Consider the following 22932-nt stretch of genomic DNA (forward strand, 5'->3'; position numbering starts at 1 on the left):
AGGCAGTCCCTGCCTGACCAACCTGATCTCCTTTTATGACCAGGATGGCATCCGGTCACTACTGGTGTTCCCCAGTGCTCAGTATTGGGGCCAGTCCTGTTTATTATCTTTACTATTGATGTGGATGAGGGGATCGAGTGCACTCTCAGTAAATTCACAGACAACACCAAATTTGGAGAGAATGTTGATCTGATGGAGGGTAGGATCCCTGCAGAGGCATCTGGATAGGATGGATCAATGAGCCGAGGCCAACTGCATGAGGTTCAACAAGACCAAGTGCTGGGTCCTGCACTTGGGTCACAACAACCTCACACAGCGCTACAGGCTGGGGGAAGAGTGGCTGGAAAACTGCTCAGCGGAGAATGACCTGGAAGTGCTGGTTGACAGCTGCTGAACATGAGCTGGCAGTGTGCCCAGGTGGCCAAGAAGGCCAATGGCATCCTGGCTTGTATCAGAAATAGTGTAGCCAGCAGGACTGGGGCAGCGATTATCCCCTTGTACTTGGCACTGGTGAGGCCACACTTTGAATCCTGTGTTCAGTTCTGGGTCCCTCACTACAAGAAAGACATTGAGGTGTTGGAGCGAGTCCAGAGAAGGGCAATGGAGCTGGTGAAGGGTCTGAGAGATAAGTCCTATGAGAAGCAGCTGAGGGAGCTGCTGTTGTTTAGCCTGGAGAAAAAGAGGCCCAGGGGAGACCTTACCATTCTACACAACTACCTGAAAGGAGGTTGTAGCCAGGTGGGGGTCGACCTCTTCTCCCAGGCAACTAGAGACAGGACAAGAGAGAGGATTTATACTCAGGTTGTGCCAGGAGAGGTTTAGGTTGGACATTAGGAGGAATTTCTTCATGAAAAGGGTTGTTAAATATTGGAATGGACTGCCCAGGGAGGTGGTGGAGCCACCATCCCTGTAGGTGTTCAAGAAATGAATGGACATCACACTTTGTGCTATAGTCTAGTTGACAAGTGTTGATTGGACAAAGACTAGACTTGAGGATCTCAGAGGTCTTTTCCAAACTAAGCGATTTTGTGATTCTGTGAAATTCTCAGATTTCACATAATATTTAAATTGCTTCTACTGGTAATCAGGTATCCTATAAAATACATCCTTCAGCAAACACTAAAGCCATGAATAATTAAGACAAATTTCGTTGGACAAATGCAAACAAGTCCTAATGTAAAACCCAAGTGAAGTGATATAGTATGGCAGCCTTACTGCCAATCAAGAGGGAGCTTACAGTGTAACAGATTGCACATGATTTATGGAATGAAATTGACTGTGAAATAATGTTATCCATTCAACCAAAAACTCATGTCAGTTTGACTTGCTGGGAGTGAAGGAAAGCTTTTACTGCAGGAATCAGGATTAACACAGGGAATATTTAAGTTTTGAATAATGCAGCACTTTTCTTGTAACTACTTTTTACAGTGTTAGCCACAATGTGCACTTTATGCCTACGTTGTACACGTGAATATAAGATTTCTTAGCAAAATATCAAAAAAGTGAAAAATGTTATTTAAAATTAAATTTGTATTACTCAGATCAAGGTATTGACCAACAAGTCTTAAATTTATGACTTGTAGGTACTGGTATCATTTTATAGTAGTACTTCATGGTTAAACTTATATTGGTGGTAGATTAAAGGCATTACATCTGAATTCCAAAGCACGGTTATATTAGCTATAAAGTGCACCTCCACTAAAAAAGGACAGTTACTATTTACAGGCTTATTTGCAAAACATCCAAGACTTTGAGGGGATGGAATCTGAACTATCCTCTCAGGAACACCAGTAAAATCCCTATTATCTGGCACTGCAGATCGGCCAAGATCAAGGCGCAGATAAATATTACACAACTATTGTTCACTGATCACACTGTTACCCTGCATTTACGAACACCAGGAAGAATTTAGTTTAGGTCTGGCATTCACACTCAGAATCCTGAAAACACTGTAGGAACTTCAAGTGTTCAATCACTCCCTAAACTCACTTTTCCTAAGTGAACCTAAATAAGTTCTAGAGACAAGAAATTACTAACAGAGGGGAAAGAAAGTGTGTGGGGGGTAGAGCGGGGCAGAAGTTTACTTTATATGAAATTAAATTACAAATGGGAAATAGGTTTCCATCTCTTTTTTACTGCAAACTCACTGAACAGAAGATAAGTGATGAAACAAGTTCACTACTATGTTTTTCAGCTTCCACAGAGACATACTACAAATATTTCAGGAACACTTGATGATATTTGGCAATCACAGCATGGGAATTATTTCAGTTTACATATAAAATGATGCATGCAATCAGTTTTGTTTTGCAACACAGGACAAACTGCTCTGTAAGTTGTATAAAGGTTTTTTAAAATAATACCACATCAGCAGCTTGTCCTTAAGACTAACACTCAAATGCATGGAGACAAGGCTCCCATGAACCCTGCCATATTCATAGTTCTACTCTTGGGGCATAAGGTATCTTTTCCCTTAGAGAAACACTTGATCCAACTTAGCTGATGTCTTACAAAATTAAACTTTGCCTATAACTTTAAACACACAGACACAAAGAGCTAGCCTGAAATCATGTCAAGTCTGTGTCCAGTGTACTCTTTAGACTTCAGACTACATTTGAAGCTGTAATTTGCTTTCCTGAAATCTGCTGGAAAATGCTAAAGCTGAAAAATATTTAAACTGAACTATTACACCCACAAGACAAAAATCCCTCCCAAAAAAACAAAGTGCCATGACACTGACAGAACAGCAGTGTACTAAGGCTCTTAGGGGAGACACTTAAGGAACAGATTGTTGTCTACAACACAGATTGTTGTGGAATCAGGGATGAGCTATGTCACTGGAGCTCTTTACCATCGTGCCTAAGTCACCTCTGAGTCACACACAAGCAGAAACTTTGTGTCTGGAGAACATCAGTGCAAGAAAGTGACTGCTCACAGACAGTATGTTACTGCTTAGCATCAGTTCTGATGTACTTGCCCTGTGTGTTTTCTGACCACGTAGCTGACAGACAAGGAAAACCAGCAAGAGATGTCAGTAACACGTTTATCACAGGTTTTGCATGTGTGTGTATCTGATGCTCGAGGTGGACCAAAAGTGAATCCAAGAATAAAGAGCACTGCTTAGTAAAAAGAGGATTTGTTAAAGATGATCTATTGCAAATGTCTGTGATACCAGCCAAACACCTGTGAAACGCGGATGGGAAACAAGTGCAAGCCACGCATTTCCTTTTGTAAGGCCACTGGTCCCGGAAGCTCCAGTCTTTCACCCAGCAAGTGACTGCACCCCAGCAGAGCAGGACCACTCTGCCACTCAGCAGAGTGCAGCAGAGTGCCACTCCCAGCAGGCTCAGAGTTGGCAAGGTGCGGGTGACTGGGCCACCAGGACCTCTCCTCTCACCTGGTGGTAGTTGGCTCGGGCCTCCAGCATCATCTGCTGGGTGCTGATCATCTTCTTCCTCCGCCGGCACTCCTCCTTGAGCCCCTGGATCTCCTGCAAGCGCTGGGCCACTTCCTTGCCCAGCTGGTCGCGCTGGGCTTGTGCCTCTCGCAGGGCCTCCTCCAGGCTGCCGAGCTGGGCGCTGAGGTATTCCTGGGAGTGCAGCAGGTACTCGGTGCAGAGCTGCGCCAGGCGCAGCAGTTTCAGTAGCAGCGGGTCGGCGGGGCCCTGGCAGTGCGGGCAGCGCTCCCGCTCGGCGCTGCAGAAGGTGACGTGCTCCAGGTGCACCTGCAGGGCCGCCACGTCCCCCTCCCGCGACACCCGCTCCACGTCCACGGCGCTGAGCCGCCGCCAGTCCGGGGCCTCGTGCCGCGCGCGGAACTGGAACGCGGGGAACGCCGCCGGCGCCGCGCCGGTCCCCGCGGCCGGAGGGTGGTATGTGCGCTGGGAGAAGGGCTGCGGAGAGAGACACGGATCAGCCCGGGCCGGCACCCCCGCCCCGCCGCCCGCCCCGGCGCTCACCATGTCCGCGCTCCGTCCCTCGGGCTCCGCTCGGCGCCGGCGTCCTCCGTGTCGCTATGGCAGCCCCGGCCTGCGGGAGAGGCTGCAGTGACGCCGGGATGTGCCACCGCTCCCCTCCCTTCCCCCCCCGGCCCTTCGGCTCCGTGCTCCGCACAAATCCCGTCCCCTTCCCCCTCCCGCCATCCTCTTCCCCCGGCCCCTCCCCAGCCTCCTGGCTGTGCCCCCGCTCAGCAGCCACCTCCTCTCTCCCGCGGGTCCCAGTGCTCGTCCTGCACCGCGCACCGCACGCTCGCACCAGTGCATCCTTGACCATCTTCACACGCTACTCGCACCAACAAACATCCTCGGCTACGCTGTTACCCATGTGCACCCTTAACACAGCTACACAGCGTATGCTTTCTCTCTCCACATTCCCTTCACTTCTGTGAAATCTATACATATCACCCTACAGACACATTTCATTGCATCAAGGTGCCTCCCCACCCAACACCCTGTGTCTCCTCCATGCTGTTCCTGACTCAAACCTTTCTCACTCCACCATAACATTACAATCCCCTATCCCTCTGCTGTCCTATGCCCTTCTCCAGCCTTGTCTACTCCTCTGTCTCCCAGATGTGATGATACCCATCGCTTCTGCACCATCAGCATACATACATATACCATTTCTCTATTCATCTGCTTCATGCTGCTGCACCCTCACATGCCTCAGCTGGTAGCTCCATGCAATCTCTCCAGTGCAACTCCATACCCCTCCCAATGCCCACACACCAACCTCCTGCCAAGTTCTTTCAAACACCTTCCTCACTTAATACAGTCACACCCCCTTTGCATGCCACTTCCACATGCTCTCCTTACTCATCACACCAACATGCCTCTCTCTGCCTGGTATCACCACATACCAGACCACCTCTTACAACCATATAACCCTACAGCCTGCCATTCCTGCCTCACTCTACTGATTCCAAACACTTCAGCCCCATGAAGCACCTCATGGCTTGCATACATCACCTACTTCACCATTTACACCCAAATACTTTCCTTCAAGGCAACCAACAACTGCTGCTTATATCCCTGTCCCACCACAATTTCCAGTACTCCCCAGTTCAGCATTCCCATTGCTCCTGCTTAGTTGCTTCAAATAGTGTTCCCAAGCAGAACCATCCTTCTTCTCTATTATACAAAATTACCCTGTCCCCTCACTCATCCTCACCACTCGTCTCCAAAAGCCTGCTCTTCCTGTTACCATTTCTTAATATTTCAGTTCACCTATGCTACCTCTGCCTTACCACCATGTTCCATGTTTATACCTCCCTAACTTTTCAGTCTCTTCCACACACACTTTAGTTTCTCATCCTCCTGGTCATTCCTAGATAAATACCTCTCAAAGAACATTCACACAACATATATCTGATCATACCATCATGCCACAGGTTCCTCTACATCATGCATCATAGACTCACAGAGATGTTCTCAAGGGACCTCTAGTGATCATCATCCAGTCCAAATTTCTGCTGGACACTAGTTCACATCACCTGTGGCATTTAAGATGAACAAACAGTCTATGATCTTTCCAGACAACCTGTTGCATGGCTGTGCTCTCCTGACAAAAACAATGTTGTTATAGGTACTAATACAAGGACCCTCACAACTTACCAGCTCTTAGTTTTATGTAGGTTTTTATGTTGGTTTTTGTGCCAAAAAGCTTTTCCCACATATATGAATTGATGCAACAAAATACACCTGGCCTCATTTAATTCCCCCATCGTAGCAGACAAACAACAGGAAAAGAAAAAGGAAAAGTTATTTCAGTTGGAAGAGACCTATGATCATCGTCTAGTCCAACTGCCTGACACTTCAGGGCAGACCAAAAGTTAAAGCATGTTCTTCAAGGGCACTTGTTACGACCCACCCCAGAAAAGGGGGGGAATAACCCAGGTTCTTATTAATAAATCCCTTGGGGTGGATTAGAGTGAAATGACACTGAATAATCGGTGTTTGAAAACATATATATGTAGGGTTTATTTTAGAACAATTTTGTTTCAAAGATAAACAGGTATGTTAGCATTTTGGGTGTTATCATCTATATCTATCACCTATAGTAATATGGCATAAAGATAACCTTTGGTGAAAATGCATAAAGGTGAGAAAGACAGGATAAGGGTAAAGGAGAGTAAGGAAAAAGAAAAGATGAGAGTGGAAAAATGTATATAGTCACCACCCACTGGATCCAGCAATGGAACTTGATAGTCCTAAAAGTGACGGTCTTGATTTGCTGGCAGTGGGGGAGAAGAAAAAAGCCAAACCCCCAAAGAAGTTACCAGTTGATATATACTTCCAGAACGCTTTTGCACCTCCCCCGGGGCGGGGAGTTTTCCATGGAATAGTGTCATGGGCCATGCCATGAACCCCAGTATTTTTTCCCACCTTTCAAGATTGGCAGAGGGGGGGATGGGCATGCCACGAACCCTCAACATCTCCTGGGCCCTAGTGTCCATTCTCAACCTCCCCGGCACATCTCTGAACCATTCCCGCACATCCTATCACTGGATCCCAGGGAGAATTGATCACTCTTCACTCCCCTCCAAAGGAAGCTGTAAAGAGCAATGAGGTTACTCCTCAGCCTCCTTTTCTCAAAACTGGACAAGCCCAGAGTCCTCAGCCACTCCTCACAGGACTGGCTTCCAGCCCTTAAACCAGCTTTGCTGCCCTGTCCTGGACACATTCAAGGACCTCACATCCTTCTAAATGGTGGGGCCTAGAACTGCACACAGCACTCCACCTGAGGCTGCACTAATGCTAAAAATAGAGTGATAATCACCTCTTTTGACTGTCTGGTTATGCTCTGTTGGATGCATGCAAGTGTATACAGCCAACTCACGGTCAGGGCAACCCCTGGGACTGTGGTGGTCCCCATGAGCTCTGCTCTCTATACACACTGACTACATTCTGGCTCGGTGTCAAGAGGTGAGCAGGCCGTGCATACCTATTCCTCCTGAAGGAAACTGCCACTTAGAAGACTCATGCTCTGACAGGGAGGAATGGGGCTCTGTTACTGAACACACGCAGCAGAAGTGTCTTCCTTGCAGTCAGCACACCCAGTGTGCATCCCAAAACCACAACCACAGGACACACCTTCTGGTTCACAGCACAGACCCAAGCATTTCCTTCAGCGCTCAGCTACCAAACCCCTACCCCAGCCAGTACCAAAAGACTCAGATCAGTCTCAGGGCGAGTCCGACACTCAGGGTCCAACTTTTATCAGTCTCCCCCATTCTTCACACCCACATCCACTCCCCACATAAAAGAAAATATGGAGGAGATTCTTTTCTTTCCATATCCACAGAGAACCACAAAGACCTCTCTTCTGTTATATTTGCATATTGAAAAGTCACACCCTTCCGTTTTCCCCACTTTTATAAAAAGTTTGAAATCAACCTTTCCAATAATACATCTAGGCCCAGCACAAAGTTACATTAATTTACAAAATGAATTTCAATGTATCAGAAATACGAACAGAAAGGTTAATAACATGAACTCAGGACAGCAAACCGTCCTGCTTGTTGGCTCAAGCCACCCTGGTAGGTAATGCTCCAAAATACTGTGGCACTACAACTTGTTTTTGGACCTTTAACCTTAAGGCTACTGGCCATACTTTACTGCAATACCTGAAGTCCAGTTCCATTCATTGTTTTAAATTTAGAAAGATATTGTGTGGTGTTTGCAACATTAAGTCTTCTCCTGCAAGGACGACATTTTTGTCACCTCCTTTTTCATGAAAAGGGTCTCCAGCAAATTTCTACCTTCAAAGAAATCTATTTAACATTTTTTATATGTATCGAATATGGATCTGAACTTTGCACTGCTCTAAGTCCTTAAGTAAGAATATACACTGTTAATCTTCTTCAGCACTATTCCTAATATACCACATACTTCCATTTACTGTAGAAATACATTTCTGTTTCTAAGCAGCTACATTAAAAAAAAAAGCTCAAATACTGACTACAGTCCAAAATATGCATGCCTCAAATTCATTAAAACACTTTGAAAATATGTATTTGAATATTTTTTCTAGTCAAGGGAACTGTTAAGTTGCACATAATGAAATCTAACTCCTAAAGATCTGAGCCTAACATATGCTCCACCTATTTGACATAGGAAAAATTTCTTTACATAGAAAATGTGAATTTTGCAAACTACCAATTTGTGTGTCAAGCAGAAGGAGCCTGAATAAGCACACATGCAATAAGGGCCTTTAATTGACAGATGCATGGATTTAATAAGAAAAAAAAAAAACCAAAACCAACCAAACCCAAACACCCAAAACACTATTTAAAGCCAGCAAAGTAAACCAAGCCTGTGGATACGCTTATTTTCCTCGACCAATGTATTTAGTGAGGAATATCCACACAGAGTTCCATGCTGTTCCAACTAAACCTGCTTTAACTGAATGTGACCTCGCAGCGGTGCATCACGAAACTGAGGAAAGGCACAGGCCGCCCAGGTATTTCAGCGGAAGTAGAAAGAGTACGTACGGACTCACACAGCCCTTTTCGATTTCATTTTTCCCTTTCTTTCTGCCGGATTTACTCCATCCTCGGAGCTGTGCCCATGCGGGGTCCCCTCGATCAGGGGTGGCACCGCTCCCCCGGCCACCCCTCTCCGCGGGGGCGGGCGGCACCGAGGTGAAGCAGCGCCTTCCCCCGGCGGTGCCTGCGGGCCAGGCCTGGGCCTGGTGCTTTGAGAGGCGGCCGAGCAGGCCGGGCCTGCGGGAGGCCCTGAGCCGGGCTCCAGCCTCCTGCCAAAACCTCCCGCTCCGCTCCGGAGCGCGGCCGCCTCCCCGCCCCCTCCCTCCTGCCCCCGGGGAGAGGCCCCGCCGGGCGCTGCCCTCCCGTCACCCTACAGCGTCCGGGATGGGGGGAGAAGGGGAGACCCCTCCGCTCACCTCGGGCTGCTGCTCCGCGGGGCTCGGCGCCCCGGTGCGGGGCTCGGAGCCGGCGGGGCTGCGGCCGCTCCCCGCCCCGGCCGTTACCGGTGGTGCCGCGGCGGGAGAGGGCTGCGCCCCGCCGGCCCCGTCCCGCGCCGCTCCTTCTGCCCCGCGGCCGCGGGCGGCGGCTGCGGAGGGACCGGCGGCCGAGGCAGGCGAGCGCTCCCCCGCTGCTCGCCGACTCCTGCTCCTTGAAGCCTGCCCGGCAGATGTTGGTGTCCGGGAGGGATGTCCTTTGTCTCGGTCCCGTCCCGAGCCTCTCCGACCAAGAAGCAGCCTTTCTTCTTCCTTTTTGTAAAATACAAGGGAAGTTACTACAGGCTTTGGAAAGGCTGCCTTTAGAAATTAAAGGCACGCAGTCACCCAGGACGACACGTTTAAACCTGTGGAGCAGCGAACTCCTCAGCGGGATGGGGAGTCCCCCGGCGGCACGGCAGGGCAGCGATGGGCCGGGAGGATCCCGCCTGCCCGCCGAGCCGGACGGGGAGCTGGAGGGCTGCAGGATCCCGCCTTTCTGCCGAGCCAGACGGGGCGCCTTAGGGACTGAGAGCATAGGGCTAACTCCAACGGGAGAAGGTGTGGGTCTTCCATCAATGTTTTCCTGACTGTGTGCAGGAGAACACCATGTTCCAGTGCGAGGGTAAGGCCGAGAGTATGCTTAACCAAAGTAATGTCAGGTAAAGTTGTAATTTTCAGTGTATATATGTATTGTATCGTGCAGGTAGAATCATTCCAACACCTACAGGTTACATCAGATCCTACTAAGTTTATTCCTGTAAGGGTTTTGAATTGTATTTTTCCATGATAAATGGTGTGCAGCCTTTGTAGCCACAGGGAAAATTTCAAACAGTTTGTATTTAATATAAATTATGTTGGGAAATTCAGCAGAGGAGGTAATCACTGCACATTTACAACACCTCATCTTCCTTGAGTAGTTCCATTTGGCCAGGGAGACACCACTGTGTTTTCCAAAGTACACAGATTTACTGAGACACCAACTTTCCTTCCTGAACCATGAAATTCTGTTGCACCAGTGTTGATGTGGGCACATACGCTGCAAACACCAGCTTTAAGAAAGAAGTAATCGTTTGGGGGCTTCAGCTTTTTGTGTCCTAAGAGTACCTCGGCATGCTCCAGTCAGTAATGGGCATTCAATCCAGAGGAACAGGCTAGAGGTACTCTGAAGGAAAACCTGAACATATGTGAAATGTGGATGTCCGGTCCTCAGTACTAGTGACTTTTGCTTCAGCAGATCTGCTGCTGTTGGTCTACTAAAGCAGGCATTTCCAGAGAAAGATGCTTTATCAAGGCTTTAGTGTAGTAAAGCTTAATTAAGAGAGGACTTTGAAAACTTGTCTGACAGTCACAGCTTCCATGAGTCAGGCCTAGCGGCAAATATGCAATACAAGTTGATGAGCACGTTATGTGAATGGTTCGAGCACTCACTTAGAAAGCAAGATGCTCAAGTGCAGTCCCTTCTGCGCCCAAGAAGTTTCATACCCCATACCCCTCTTAAAATGCCCTAATGACAACTTCATAGTCTGTTCAGCATACCTCCCAAGGATCTCTTGCTGCAAAGGTAGATTTTATATCAAACCAAATGCTAACTGTGTAAGAAAGTCTTGGAGCTTCTCTTCAGTAGATGAGGGGAGGGGTGTATGAAATGTGCAGAAATATGTGGATCTTAGTTGCTTACTCTAGTATCTGTTTAATATAAAATACACAAGTAGGCCTTGGAATGAGAGCTATAACCGAGATTTCTATGCTGTAAAGGGAGGGCAATCACCCTGTCATTCTTTCACTCTTACTTTGTTCCAGAGCTTGATTAATCTTTAATTACTACCTGTGAGTGGTACAGCCTCACTTGGCAGGAGTGGGTATTCTTTAACCCACATTAGTGCCAAGTTCTTCCCTTATATAGCTTGGTGACAAAAGTGCTCTCCTAAAACATACATGGATTTACTAAGAGGAGACCAAGAGCATTTGCAACGTATTTGTGAGGCTTATAGAGGGTACCTGCAAATGGAGAACACAAAAATGAGAGAGTATTTTGATTGTGGGGTGAAATACAATGACACGTTGGCCATGGCTATTTGGGAAATGTCCGGGGTAACAGGGGTGTCATCCAGGGCCCATCCCACCATCCAGCCAAGAGCAGAGCAGCTGAGGTGGGGGAGCACCAGGGTGAGCCCCAGCCCCAGACATCAGGCACCTCCCTGTGGGCAGGGATGGGCTGAGGCTCGGTGAGGCCCATGGCTGGGCAGGACAGGGCTGTGGAGGGCTGGAGACTGGCCTTTCTGCAGTGTCGCTGGGGCAGGGGCTGACAGCTCTGGGGGGCTGACATGGTGTCCTGGGCCCTGGACAGGTCGGGGGAGGCTGGGCAGGGGCAGCCAGGCCTGGCGGTGCCCTCGGGGCACTGGTGGGAACTGTTAAATGGAAAAATTATATGGATGTTTTGTGGTATGGAGGAGGATACCATACATGTTCTGCAAGGTGTTTTAATTTGAGAGGACAGTGGGAAAACTGTCCTGGGGACTGAGAAATAGACTCTTCAGTAATCTCTCTCCTACAGCACTCTCAGAGTGATGCATACAAGTAATCATTAACTCTGGAGAAAATTTGACTTCAACTAGCTAATGGTGCAGGTATAATAATGAGTCTAGCCAGATTCTAAGTTTATTGAATCTTTTCCTTCCTGCCAGCTCCTGCCATGGCACATTTTTCAATTTTCAAGCAAGCGGCTTTGTGGTGCTTAGTTGCTGGCTGGGGTTAAACCATGACAAATGCCTATAATACTTCCATTTGTTCAATCTTTCCATCTCTTAGTTTACTTGAGGAAACAATTTATGTATTTTTATCACAGGAAAATAAAACATTTAAAAGAAAGGTGGAATGAGCTACTCTTCTGTCCCCTCTGTGTCTTCTTTCCAACAAATGCTACCAGCTGTGATTAAGCAGTTTGAAGAGATGCTGCTCCATATAGTTTAACAAATCTTATTTTCAAGTTTGGGTACCTCAGACTCTTTTACAATTAAACCTTCTTTTCTTCAAATAAAACAGTTTCTTTTAAAGATTTGTCTTCACATAACAAGTATTGCTGGATTTTACTGAGACAGCCATGCAGTTCATTTATCTTCCTTTCTTCCAAACATGGAGGGAATTCAGCATAACTATAAAGAAATGTATGCAAAGACACTGAAACCACTGATACAATTGGAGCAATAGAAAGGTCACAGAACCAAGGACTTGGTTTTTAACACTTAGCTACCTCTCTGTTAATTTTTAATGGCATACATTAGATATTTGTTCTTTTCTAACAACTGCATTGCACTTTTTCCCTGGCTGGGCTATAATAATTTTTGTGGGCAAGAAATAAACTGTATGAGAAAGGAAAACAAACCACCATCTCTCAGAACCGCAGTCACAAAGCATACAAGGGCGATGTTTCACCTTTCTTTTTTTTTTCCCAAATGTTGTCAATTCCGATACTCAAAATTTAAGTATATGCCTTGGGACTTTGTGTCTTTTGATCCTGTGTTGTGTGTGTAAAAGAGGATGCTAGATGGCATCACATGACAATGGCTTATGTGCTTGTGAAACTGTGCATGAGGGGTATTCTGTTGTCAGTGGCTTGAGAGAACAATGGCTTGAGAGATGCAGGAAACATCCACTTAGGAAGGAACAGTATGGAGGTGTCTGCTGGAGCAGGCAGTAAGGTTGCACACAGACACACTCTGAATTCTAGTCTAAATTCTCAAGTGTGAGCTTTGCTGACTTGGTGTTTTGACACAAATAAAATAGGAATGAACACTTTCAGTGATGGCACAGTACTTTGACAATGATATTTTTCACAGTCTTTAAAATCAAAGAGATGTTCAAGAGAAACAAACAGCTTGCAGTTACCACATAGATTTGAAACTCAGAGTGGAGCTGAGAAAAATAGATGTAATTAATGATAGGTAAGCCAAAACCAGTTTCAGGGAAATCAAAAGTAGTTGTGAAAATATGCTGAATTTCAGAAATCGCTTCAGTCAAGAAATGAGGATAGTTCATTAATGTTAACATTTTCCATATATTTTCAAAACAAAATGCTTTGTTTCAGAAAAATAACGTAACCTAGTGTTTGAAGCAAAGTTTTTTGACTTTCAGAGTAACATTTTAATTGAAAAATGTTCTATACCCTAAAAAAATAAAATACATGTTTTAAAAGGGACGTGTTTTCATAATAAATGAAATATTTTGCTCCCTTGCTCTAGGCATGACTTCACACTCCCTTTCAAGCCCATGGACAAAGATCAGCTTTTTCAAGTGCAAGTTCAGAGCATGTAGATTAAGTTCTTGTGCTGAATTTAGGAGCCTTTCTGCTTCCATTTATTGCAAAGGAACCCAGAAAAAGGAATTTCCCCAAAGTCCTCTTCTATGAACACCAATGCAAATGTGAAATTCCCAAAAGACATGGCTACATAAACAAGAATCCCACGTTAACCAGATGTACATTACTATTTCATTTAGCTCCACTGCAGCTACGTTTCTGACAGGGATGTACATACATGAGAATAAAAACGAGGTGTAAGGACTGAAAGACCTGTTACAAGAAGATGTTCTGAGAACAGAGAATAGTATCTCTGTATTATCATTCTCTCTTGCCTCCTCCTTTGTTTTCATACTAGGTTGTGAATGCAATGCAAAAGTCTGCTATATTGCTTCTTTTCCTGTATCACCAAATTTCTATTTGTTTGTGTGCTTTTGGAATTGAGATTATTAATGAAATTGTATTGCCAAGCATACCAGGGTCCTTCTGGGACCCTGTGTGTTGTCACACCTAATCCAGATGCCTTACTATTATATCTGAAGCTTCTCAGTTAATAAATAGAAACTACACACCTAACTATCTGCACCATAGGTCGCCTCATTCAGTTCACCGTCTCTATTTGAAGCAGAGTAGCTTCAAGAGTTATTCCTTGCTAACTGCCGCCCTCTGATGTTGCTATATATTATCAGCAGCAACTCAGAGGAAATTCCTTGGGTTTCTGTCTTTTGAGCACTTTGAACATTAGTGTAGTCTTTGTCATCCACCCTTTCACTTCAAAACTGAAGACTGATGAAAAAACTTCTTTCTAAAACCAGTCTAATTTTTATGAATACCTTTGAAAGACTTTTTGCATTACAACTGTATTGCTTCGCTATTTTTTGAATTCAAAAATAGAGAATCATAGATTCATAAAATATCCTGAGTTGGAAGGGACTCACAAGAATCATTGAAGTCCAACTCCCAGCCTTGCACAGGACAACCCCAAGAGTCACACCATGTGCCTGAGAGCATTGTCCAAATTCTTCTTGAACTCTGTCAGGCTTGGTGCTGTGACCACTTCCCTGGGGAACTTGTTCCAGTGCCCAACCACTCTCTGGGTGAAGAAGCTTTTTCTAATATCCAGCCTAAACCTCCCCTGACACACCTTCATGCCATTCCCTCTGGTCCTGTCACTGATCATAATGTTGGCATTTGTTCCGTCTAGTCTTTCTCCTTCTCTGTTTCTGAAATTGCACAAGGGATGGTTGATGTGTCAAAGAACTTTTTCTCCCATGTTTATATATACTATCTAAATAATATCTTTCATGGCTTATGGTCTCACTCAAGAATTACTGTGTAATTCTGTGCACCTGGTTCTAGAACAGAGTGACAATGATAAATGCTTTCTCTTTGAGCAGATTATTTTGTAGTGTTGGCATTACACACTGTTCTTTACATTACTGTGTCAGCCTGAAATACTGACCTTGGCTCAGTATTTCAGGGCCAATGCCAAGGACCACAGGTTGTCAAGCATCTAGGAAAAATGATACCTGATGCTTTAATCATACTACTTTCATCTTGCTTTAAGGAATTTGATACTTAAACCTTTATGCTTGGCATTTCAGTATGAAATACTGAGTTTTCTGAAGCTTGTTTTCTCCTAATCTTGTTTTTAGGGGTCTATTAAGTGTATCATTATCCCTGGTATTATTTTCAGTTATCTTACAGGGTTGAAGGTGTAAATTCCCCTCTCATACTCATCTGGCTTTGGCCTAATACCTTTTTCTTCAGGTAAATCAAAGAAATTAATTTACTGTAACAGTGATTGTCTGCTCACTTCTCTTTTAGGCTCTCATATTTTGTCTTATCCATAGTGCTATAGAGTTTTCATGTTCTTCCTCATACTGGCATCTTTAGAATGCCATCAATTATTAATTTCACATCTATAATTTCTTATGTTATTTCAAGTTCTTATTTCTGAATGTCTTCTGAAGGTAAAATTTGTTGGTGATACCTTTGAAGCATCATGTTCCAAATGAAATGCTCAAGATGAGTATTTTTCTTTTTTTTTCAGTCTGATCTTTCAAGGAAAACTTGTAAATTACATCATCTACGATGAGAAAGGTGATGTGACCATAACTGCAGAATGAAAGAAGAAATTTCTGTGGTTGCCAAAGCAGAATTCAAGCCTCAAGTTTTTTACTTTCTTGGCAGATTTCCCCTGAGAGCATGGTTGTTGGCTTGGGTTTTTTTTTTTATGTTTGTGGGGTATAACATAAAATATGTCCCTAATATGAATTGTTTATCCAAAAAAAATTTGAAACCATTTGATATAGTTTGAAACAATGAACAACTAGGCACATACAGGATTAGATTTTCTGTGGTAGCTAAGAATACTGTCTTTTCCTTATGAAAAAGAAAAAGGATGAGAGATCTCCAAAAATATGCATTAGATTGCATGCTAGCTTACATAGGCTTTGCTTTCAGTTTGCAGAATCACAGAGTCATAGAAAGATTAGGGTTGGAAGGGAACTTAAGGTTCAATCCCCCTGCTGTGGGCAGGGACACCTCCCCCTAGACCACGTTGCTCAAAGTTCCATCCAACTGGTCTTGAACACTTCCCGAGATGGGGCATCCACAACTTCTCTGGGAAACCTGTTCCAGTGCCTCACCACCCTCACAGTAAAGTGTTTCTTCTTAATATCTAATCTAAACCTATTGTATTTTAGTTTAAAGGCGCTCTCCCTTGTCCTGTCACTTAAATGCCCTTGTCCCTTTTCATCTTTCTCGTAGGCTCCCTTCAGGTACAGCAAGCTTGCAAGTAAATCACCTTGAGGCCTTCTCTTTTCCAGCCTGAACAATCCCAATTCCAACCAAAACTTTCAGCATGAAAATATCGTGCTCTGTTAAGTCTAACACCAGTTCTTCTGGAGTCTGGTAAGTTCCTTATTGCTTTTTTGGCATGCCTGGAGGTCAGTGTACATCTAGGGCCATGCTGGCTATCTTGGCTTTGCTGTCAGTGGAAAATGGCATTGCATCCCAGGAGCAATCAAGTTCAGTTTGAGGTCACACTTGCCTTTCTCTGCTCTATGGCTGTGTCAGTCACAGCAGTAAAGAACCAGGAGGAATTTACTTCTGGTCTCTGCCCAATTTTTCTACAATTTGAGTAGTCCAGGCATACTGTCTTTGAAGAATGAAGAGTGACAGCAACCATAATACCCCAAAAGGTGGCCCTTGATACTGACAGTGTTAAATTTGTTTCACTAACCTGCCTGCAGCCATTCCACTCCTTGGAGGAGCAGGGGCAAGCAGCCCATGTCCTTCTGCAGGCCTGCCAGCATCTGCAGAGCACACTCGGATGGACCTGGAATAAAACCCTCCTTGGTGACAGAGAAGCCTGGCTGAGTTAGTGTTGCCAGTTTAGGGACTCTCTAAACACAGACACAGAGACTAGTTTAGAAAGGAGACATTGTTTATTCTGTGCAGGGTGCAAGGTGGAAGTCTTCCACAAATCAAGCACACCAGTTCTCAAAATTTTACACTATATATATGTTTTAGTAAACAAAGAAATCACAGTTCATTGGCTACAAGTTACCTAGTTTTCTTATTAGTTTTCTTATTAATTAGCATTCTACTTTCTATTAGTTAAATGATTCTCTCAGTTCTCATGCTAATTAGTCCACATGCTCAATCTTTCTCATCTTTTGAGTTTCCTGAGTCGGGTGGTTGCAATCTCCCACTGCTGAACTCAAGACGCCAGCACGGGGACCTGTGGCGCCTTTGCATCAGGCAAAGCATTGCCAGCTGGTCCAGGGAGGTGCCTTTGCATCAGGCAAAGCATCGCCAGCTTGTCCCACTCTGCTCTGCACTGGTGCGGCCTCACCTTGAATATTGTGTGCACTTTTGGGCACCACAATGTAAGAAAGATATTAAGCTATTAGGGAGTGTCCAAAGGAGGGCAACGAAGATGGTGAAGGGCCTTGAGGAGAAGCCGTATGAGGAGTGGCTGAGGACACTTGACCTGTTCAGCCTAGAGGAGACTGAGGGGAGATCTCATTGCAGTTACAACTTCCTTGTGAGGGGAAGAGGAGGGGCAGGCACTGATCTCTTCTCTGAAGTGACCAGTGAGAGGACCTGAGGGAATGGCCTGAAGTTGTGTCAGGGGAGGGTTTAGGTTGGATATTAGAAAAAGATTCTTCCCCAGAGGGTGGTTGGGCACTGGAACAGGCTCCCCGGCGAAGTGGTCACAGCACCAAGCCTGACAGAGTTCATGAAGCATTCGGACAATACTCTAGGGCACGTGGTGTGATTCTTGGGGATGGTCCTGTGTGGGGCAGAAGTTGGACTCTGTAGTCCTTGTGAGTCCCTTTCAACTCAGGAAATTCTGTGACAAGGTGAGATTGTTTCGTAATCCCGTTCTCATTCTCCATAAGTCTCGGAGCAAATTGTTAACTGTTTCTGACTCTCGAGATGTCACCATCGGCAGGGCGCGGGTGGGCAAAGAGACAGGAGATGAAATGCAGAGGCAGACAGGAACACTGTGACCGGGTGTCTCTCTCTGCGGGTGGCCTGGGGCAGCGCCGCCACCATCTCTGCTCAGGGCACGTCGCCGTGGGCAGCGCCGAAGCCGCCATCTCTAGGGCGGGCACCGCCATCTTTGCACCGGGCACGGCGCCCGGGCGGGGCCGGCGCGGCGGGGCCGGGCGCGCTCGCGCAGCTCCATCACGTCCGGCGGCGGGCCCAAGGCAGGGGCGGGCACGCGCGGCGCGGCCAATCAGCGTCGCCCACGACCCTCCCCGCTGGAGGCGCAGCCGGCGGTCGGTCGGGCCGGGCCCGGAGCCGCCACTGTTGGGACCGGGCGGCAGCCGAGCGGGAGGAGATGGTGTCCCCCGGCGCCTCCGCCGGGCGGCTGGGCTCCGCGCTGCCCTTCCTGCTCGTGCTCCTCGACCTGCAGTACCAGGGTGAGCGCCGGGCGGGAGTCACTGAGGGGGCAGCGGAGGGAGCCCCGGCCCGGCCTAGCCCGGGGGCCGTGTGGCTCCGGGGGCTGTGCCACCCCTCCGCCCGCGGCCCGCCGGGCCCGGGGCAGGCCGCGGCTCGGCCCGCGGCTGTGCCAGCTGGGGGCTGCTCGTCCTGCCTCCGCTCCTCCTGCCAGGCTGTCAGTCGGGCCGTGCGGTGTCCGCCATGGCGGCGGGGCACACACACCCCTCCGGCCGTGGGACGGGGGAAGTGTTTAGAGAAAGGGTGTGAGGAGGGAGGTACAGCGCTGCCACCTCATCAGTCGGGGCGGTGGCGGAGGGTGCGTAATGAGGGCACCGCCGCTGCCGGTGAGCTGCTGGGGTTAATCGGAGTTCCTGGTGGTGCGGCTTGACGTGGCTTGGTGTGCGTGTTCGCTTCGCTTTCCCGGGATTGCTCATGGATGGGGTGAGGCTACCGACAGCCACTGTGCGCCCTCGGGATGCCGTGGTGTCTTCGGGTGCAGCGGAGGGACAGCATCGGCCGTTCCGTGCTGTCCGTGAATGTCTCACTCCGGTATGGATTTCGTGTAGTTCCCAAGTTCAGAGGTTTTTCCAGTGGCCCTCCTCGGCCACAGCCGGTATTAGTGCCACACATACAGATTCGCTGAGGCTCCTGACAGTTGTGTTGCATTTGTTACTGATTGTGTTTTGTTGTTATGGTTTCTGTTGTTCCTTTATTTTTTTCCCCCCCTCTCACCATTAGTATTTGAGGTTCAGCTTATCTGCACTTTGTGCAAGTTGTTTACTTTCAGAGTACGTTGTCAGCAACACCTGTGTAGCCAGAATTTTTTCACAGGTTTCTGTTAAATTTCTAACTCGGTTATACAGTAGTGTTTGTTGTCAGAGTTTCACCTGAGGGACGTTCTTTAGCTGGCAGTGGCAGATGAAGTGGAACTGAAGGTGTCAATAGTCAGAATAAGTCTGTGGGCTGAAGGCTAGCATTAAAAATTCATTTGATACACCAAATTAAAGAATAGTTTAGCTGACCGGGTGGCTACAGGAACATACTGTGGCAAAGATACTCTGTCTTATAAGACTACATACTGTGGTGTTAAATTGCCTTTTTTTTAATATGTGTTCTAGTGGTGTTAGAAGACAAGCAATAACTTTTGTCAAAGTATACTTTTCTTTTCCCCCTGAGATTTTGACAGTGGTGCTCCTGCTAGGATTCTTTTATTTAGAGTTGCCAGCCTATTTCAAGTATGTGGTTTAATGGCTATTTGGACTTATAAAGTCACATTGCCTAATTTGGGGGACATTTTCTTAACTTCAGTTAATAAAGATGTAGACTTCAGTTACAGAATGCGAAGTGGTGATTCTGGATCTTATTTACTAAACTACCCTCTTAGTTCATGAGTTCATTTTTCCAGAATGTGTAGTTAGAGAACTTAGGGGAGGGGGGCTTACATTATTTAAGTATCTAGATTCCCCCCCCCCGCCAATATTACTCATCTTCAAGCTCAAAGATGAGTTCATATTCACATCTAAATTTGTATCTTAATGTTTTTATAATAGAAGTCTGCCTTGTGTCATCTGAGTCATGAATCTGTGGAAGAATCATTCTGTGTTAACTTTGTATCTTACAATTATGTCTATTAATATCTGGCTGGAAAATGCACCAAAAAGGTTTTTGAATACTTGGTGATTGTGACAGGTCGCTGTTGTTCTCCCTGAGTTCCACCTGTTCAAATACCCGGACTTGTGCTGGATTTGACGAAGATCCTCTGTTGGGAAGATCCATTCTTCGTGGCTGTTTGTCCACACTAATCACAACAAAAAGAGGCTGCTAAGGAGGACAGAGGAGTGTTGTTCATTTTTGCTCTCTCCTTCCTGGCAGTAGAAGAAAGGAAATGTAATATGGGGAAGAATAAATGGGCTCTGAGTATATAGAGCTCAGTTTCTTACTGTGGGACCACAAGCATCAAGTGTTTCTTTTCCTCCCCCCACCGTGTGTTTCAGCCCTGAGTTTGGGAGCTTTTTTTTTAACTCGCTCCAAATAGCAAAGGCTACTTGGGGGCGGGGCTTTTTGTTTGCCACTCTCAGCTATATTTACCAGCTTGCTTTGCAAACAGAAGGAATAAAAACTTGATGGGTGGAAGTTACAGTGGCTCAACTGGATACTCTGAGACTCTTTGTGAACCTCAGAAGTATTGCTTCTGAAACTGTGGTTGCTTGTCCATATCTTACTTTGTTCAGTGTTGTGCTTGAAAACCATGCTTGCAGACATACATAAATTAAAGCCTAAACCTGTTTAAAAATAACAGCGAACTTAAGACCGGTTGTGCTAAACACAGGGTCATTCTGATCAAAAAACTTTGCAAAAGACAAGATGAGACAATCATTAAGCTCCTCTATGTAAGAAAAAAAAAAGTTTTGATGAGTGTAGTTAAGGTTAGTGACATATGTGCTTCTTCTTTGACTTTGAAACAACTGTTTCTGTTACAGAGTAAGAATTAATTCTGTTTATTTTCATAGTCTTGTTACTCAGTTTAGGAACAAGATTTAGAAAAAAAGGCGGAAATTTTATGGAGGAGGGAAAAGAGGAGTGTGTAGATAAACGTAGCATCTTGAAACTCTTCTCGGGTTGCAGGGCTTCCTTGAGGTTTTTACACTGCGGATGTGACCGATTATATGAGGATATGGTTGAAGTTTGTATACTTAGGTACCTACATATTAGCACCAATTATTCTAATAAAACAGAAATCCTACCAGGAAGTTACAATTTGTTTGAAGTGAGTGCTTTTATCTGGAAAAACAGGTTACCTGCACCTGCTTATGTTCCCTGTGCCTTCTAACTGTTGTCCCGTGAGTTGTCAGGGCTGGTACCAATTATCTGGGAATAGTTTGGGGTTTTGTGTTTGATTTGGTGTTTGTGGTTTTTTGGGGGTTTTTTGACTCTTTCACTCTTGCAGCAGTACCAGGACTACAGACCCTGAATTTATCCGGAATATCTGGCTTGATTTGACAGCTGGGGCTCCTGTGTGTGTGGTCATCTGAGGCCTTTGGTGAATAGATAACAATTAGTCAGGCTTTAGAAATCATATTCAAATTAAAATATTTGGAAGTTTTAAAAATAAATATTATACTTGCATATCTGTTGTGTAAATTTAGTTTCTTGCTGGAGCATACAGAGCTTCTTCAGCTGGGCCCTTGGTATCCAGCTCACCAATGACTGTGTATCTGTTGGAAAAAGCTCTGTGGGGTGGGTTTGGTTTTTTTGCTCTGGCTGAACTTTAGTTTTTAGGCTCATTCCTAGACCACACAGTGAATAGGTACCCAAATAGTTGCACAGAATCTGAGTCCTTGGACTCCTGTGCTTATGTTATCAGTTTTCAGATGTCTGCTGTGGGCTAGTTTAGTTACAGCAGTTGTTTGCCTACAGCCAGACAACGAATAAGCAAAAGATTTCTGTGAATAAGCAGCCCAACTATCAGGTCAGTGTACAGTGTTCCTGAGTAGTTACAGTACATATCACTTTTCATCGTGATTAGGCTGATGGTACAGGTTGCTTCTGGAGATTCACACATCAGTTTATGATGTTCAGCTATTTGCAGTGCCAAGGTTTAATGTATGTCAAGTATAATTAGTCTTGTTCTGCAGGGAACCTACAGTCCTTCACAATTTGCCTTCTTTATTTATGTTGCTTCTGCTTTTATTGTTTATTTATTTGCCACTGTGGTCACCCGTCCCATTTCTTTTATTAATTGTCCTCAATATTCTCACAGAAAAAGACATCTCTCCTGCCTAAAGGATTATGTAACTGTCGAACTGTACTGAACATGATGTGTTTGAAAGACACCAAATTGTGTAGGTGCAGCTTATTGTGGAAAAATATATTCTTGGAGGTATCCTGGTGTGACTAAATGGGAAACAAGGACACTCCTTCAGATGCTTGAAACTGTTTTGAGTTTTTTTGTTGTGTTGATTTTTTTTTTCTCCAATGCTTGCTTTTATCATTTTAGAGGACACTGGACTACTTGATCATCAAAGCTAGAGAAACAGCAAAACGGGCAAGGAAGAATGTCCTTTTTTTCTAAAAGTTGGATGTTTATATAAAAAATTCCTGGAAATGGATACTGTGTGTGAAAAAAAAATTACTGTCCATTATCAGTGGAGCTATTTGTATTGTATTCAGAGCTATACATACCTAGAATTTATTTTAAAATATGTCATTTAATAAGATCCTCAAATTGTCTATATGATAAATAATTGTTATTTTAATGTCATCTACTTAAACAAAAAAGTATTCACTGGAAATTTGGGGCTTATTTCATAAAGTAGTTTCCATTAATTAAAAAAAGGAATTTGTTTGCTGTTATTGTTCTAAAACAAATAATTTATCTGAAGCCCTTGAGTCCAGTTTGCTGAATTATTATCAATCTCTTAGCAGACAAAGCTTTGTCTAGTGGATATGTGGGGTATTTTATTCACTTTAGTATAGACAACTCCATGATTTTCTTATGGAATTAAAGGAATTATGAAACTGTATTAAGGAGTGGGAAAGAAAATTAAATTAAGATCCCAGGTGTTGTGAACTCCTGGGTCTAAAATCTTGATGACTTGGTGATCAGAAATTACTGTTTTTTCATTACAAATACTTTGTTGTTTAATTACCTTTCAGTGTGAGAAATTTGGATATCAGTGTAGTATAATGCTTTTATTCAACCTGTGAGAAACGGCTTCC

At 45.2% G+C, this 22932-nt stretch overlaps 2 protein-coding genes across 4 annotated transcripts in view; one reads left to right on the plus strand and one right to left on the minus strand.

The window, feature by feature from the left end:
• Positions 1 to 8990, minus strand: part of DZIP1 (DAZ interacting zinc finger protein 1) — a 42553-nt gene extending 33563 nt beyond the window's left edge. For 2 of the 3 annotated variants that reach the window (XM_017821105.1, XM_017821103.1), the window contains exons 1-4: positions 8901 to 8990; positions 5419 to 5490; positions 3959 to 4028; positions 3398 to 3892 (exon numbers count right to left, since the gene is read on the minus strand). In XM_017821105.1, coding sequence (XP_017676594.1) covers positions 3398 to 3892; positions 3959 to 3961 — 498 coding nt within the window. In that variant the 5' untranslated portion in view covers positions 3962 to 4028; positions 5419 to 5490; positions 8901 to 8990. Of the gene's footprint in view, positions 1 to 3397; positions 3893 to 3958; positions 4029 to 5375; positions 5491 to 8900 lie in introns of all 3 variants that reach the window. The other variant, XM_017821104.1, reaches the window with a different exon arrangement.
• A 9050-nt stretch (positions 8991 to 18040) lies between these two features.
• Positions 18041 to 22932, plus strand: part of DNAJC3 (DnaJ heat shock protein family (Hsp40) member C3) — a 33358-nt gene continuing 28466 nt past the window's right edge. Inside the window, exon 1 of the mRNA XM_017821071.1 lies at positions 18041 to 18194. Within this exon, the coding sequence (XP_017676560.1) occupies positions 18113 to 18194 (82 nt within the window). The 5' untranslated portion in view covers positions 18041 to 18112. The remainder of the gene's footprint in view (positions 18195 to 22932) is intronic.

Source organism: Lepidothrix coronata, unplaced genomic scaffold (genome assembly GCF_001604755.1).
Source record: "Lepidothrix coronata isolate B3197 unplaced genomic scaffold, Lepidothrix_coronata-1.0 Scaffold88, whole genome shotgun sequence".
In the NCBI taxonomy this organism is placed as follows: Eukaryota; Metazoa; Chordata; class Aves; order Passeriformes; family Pipridae; genus Lepidothrix; species Lepidothrix coronata.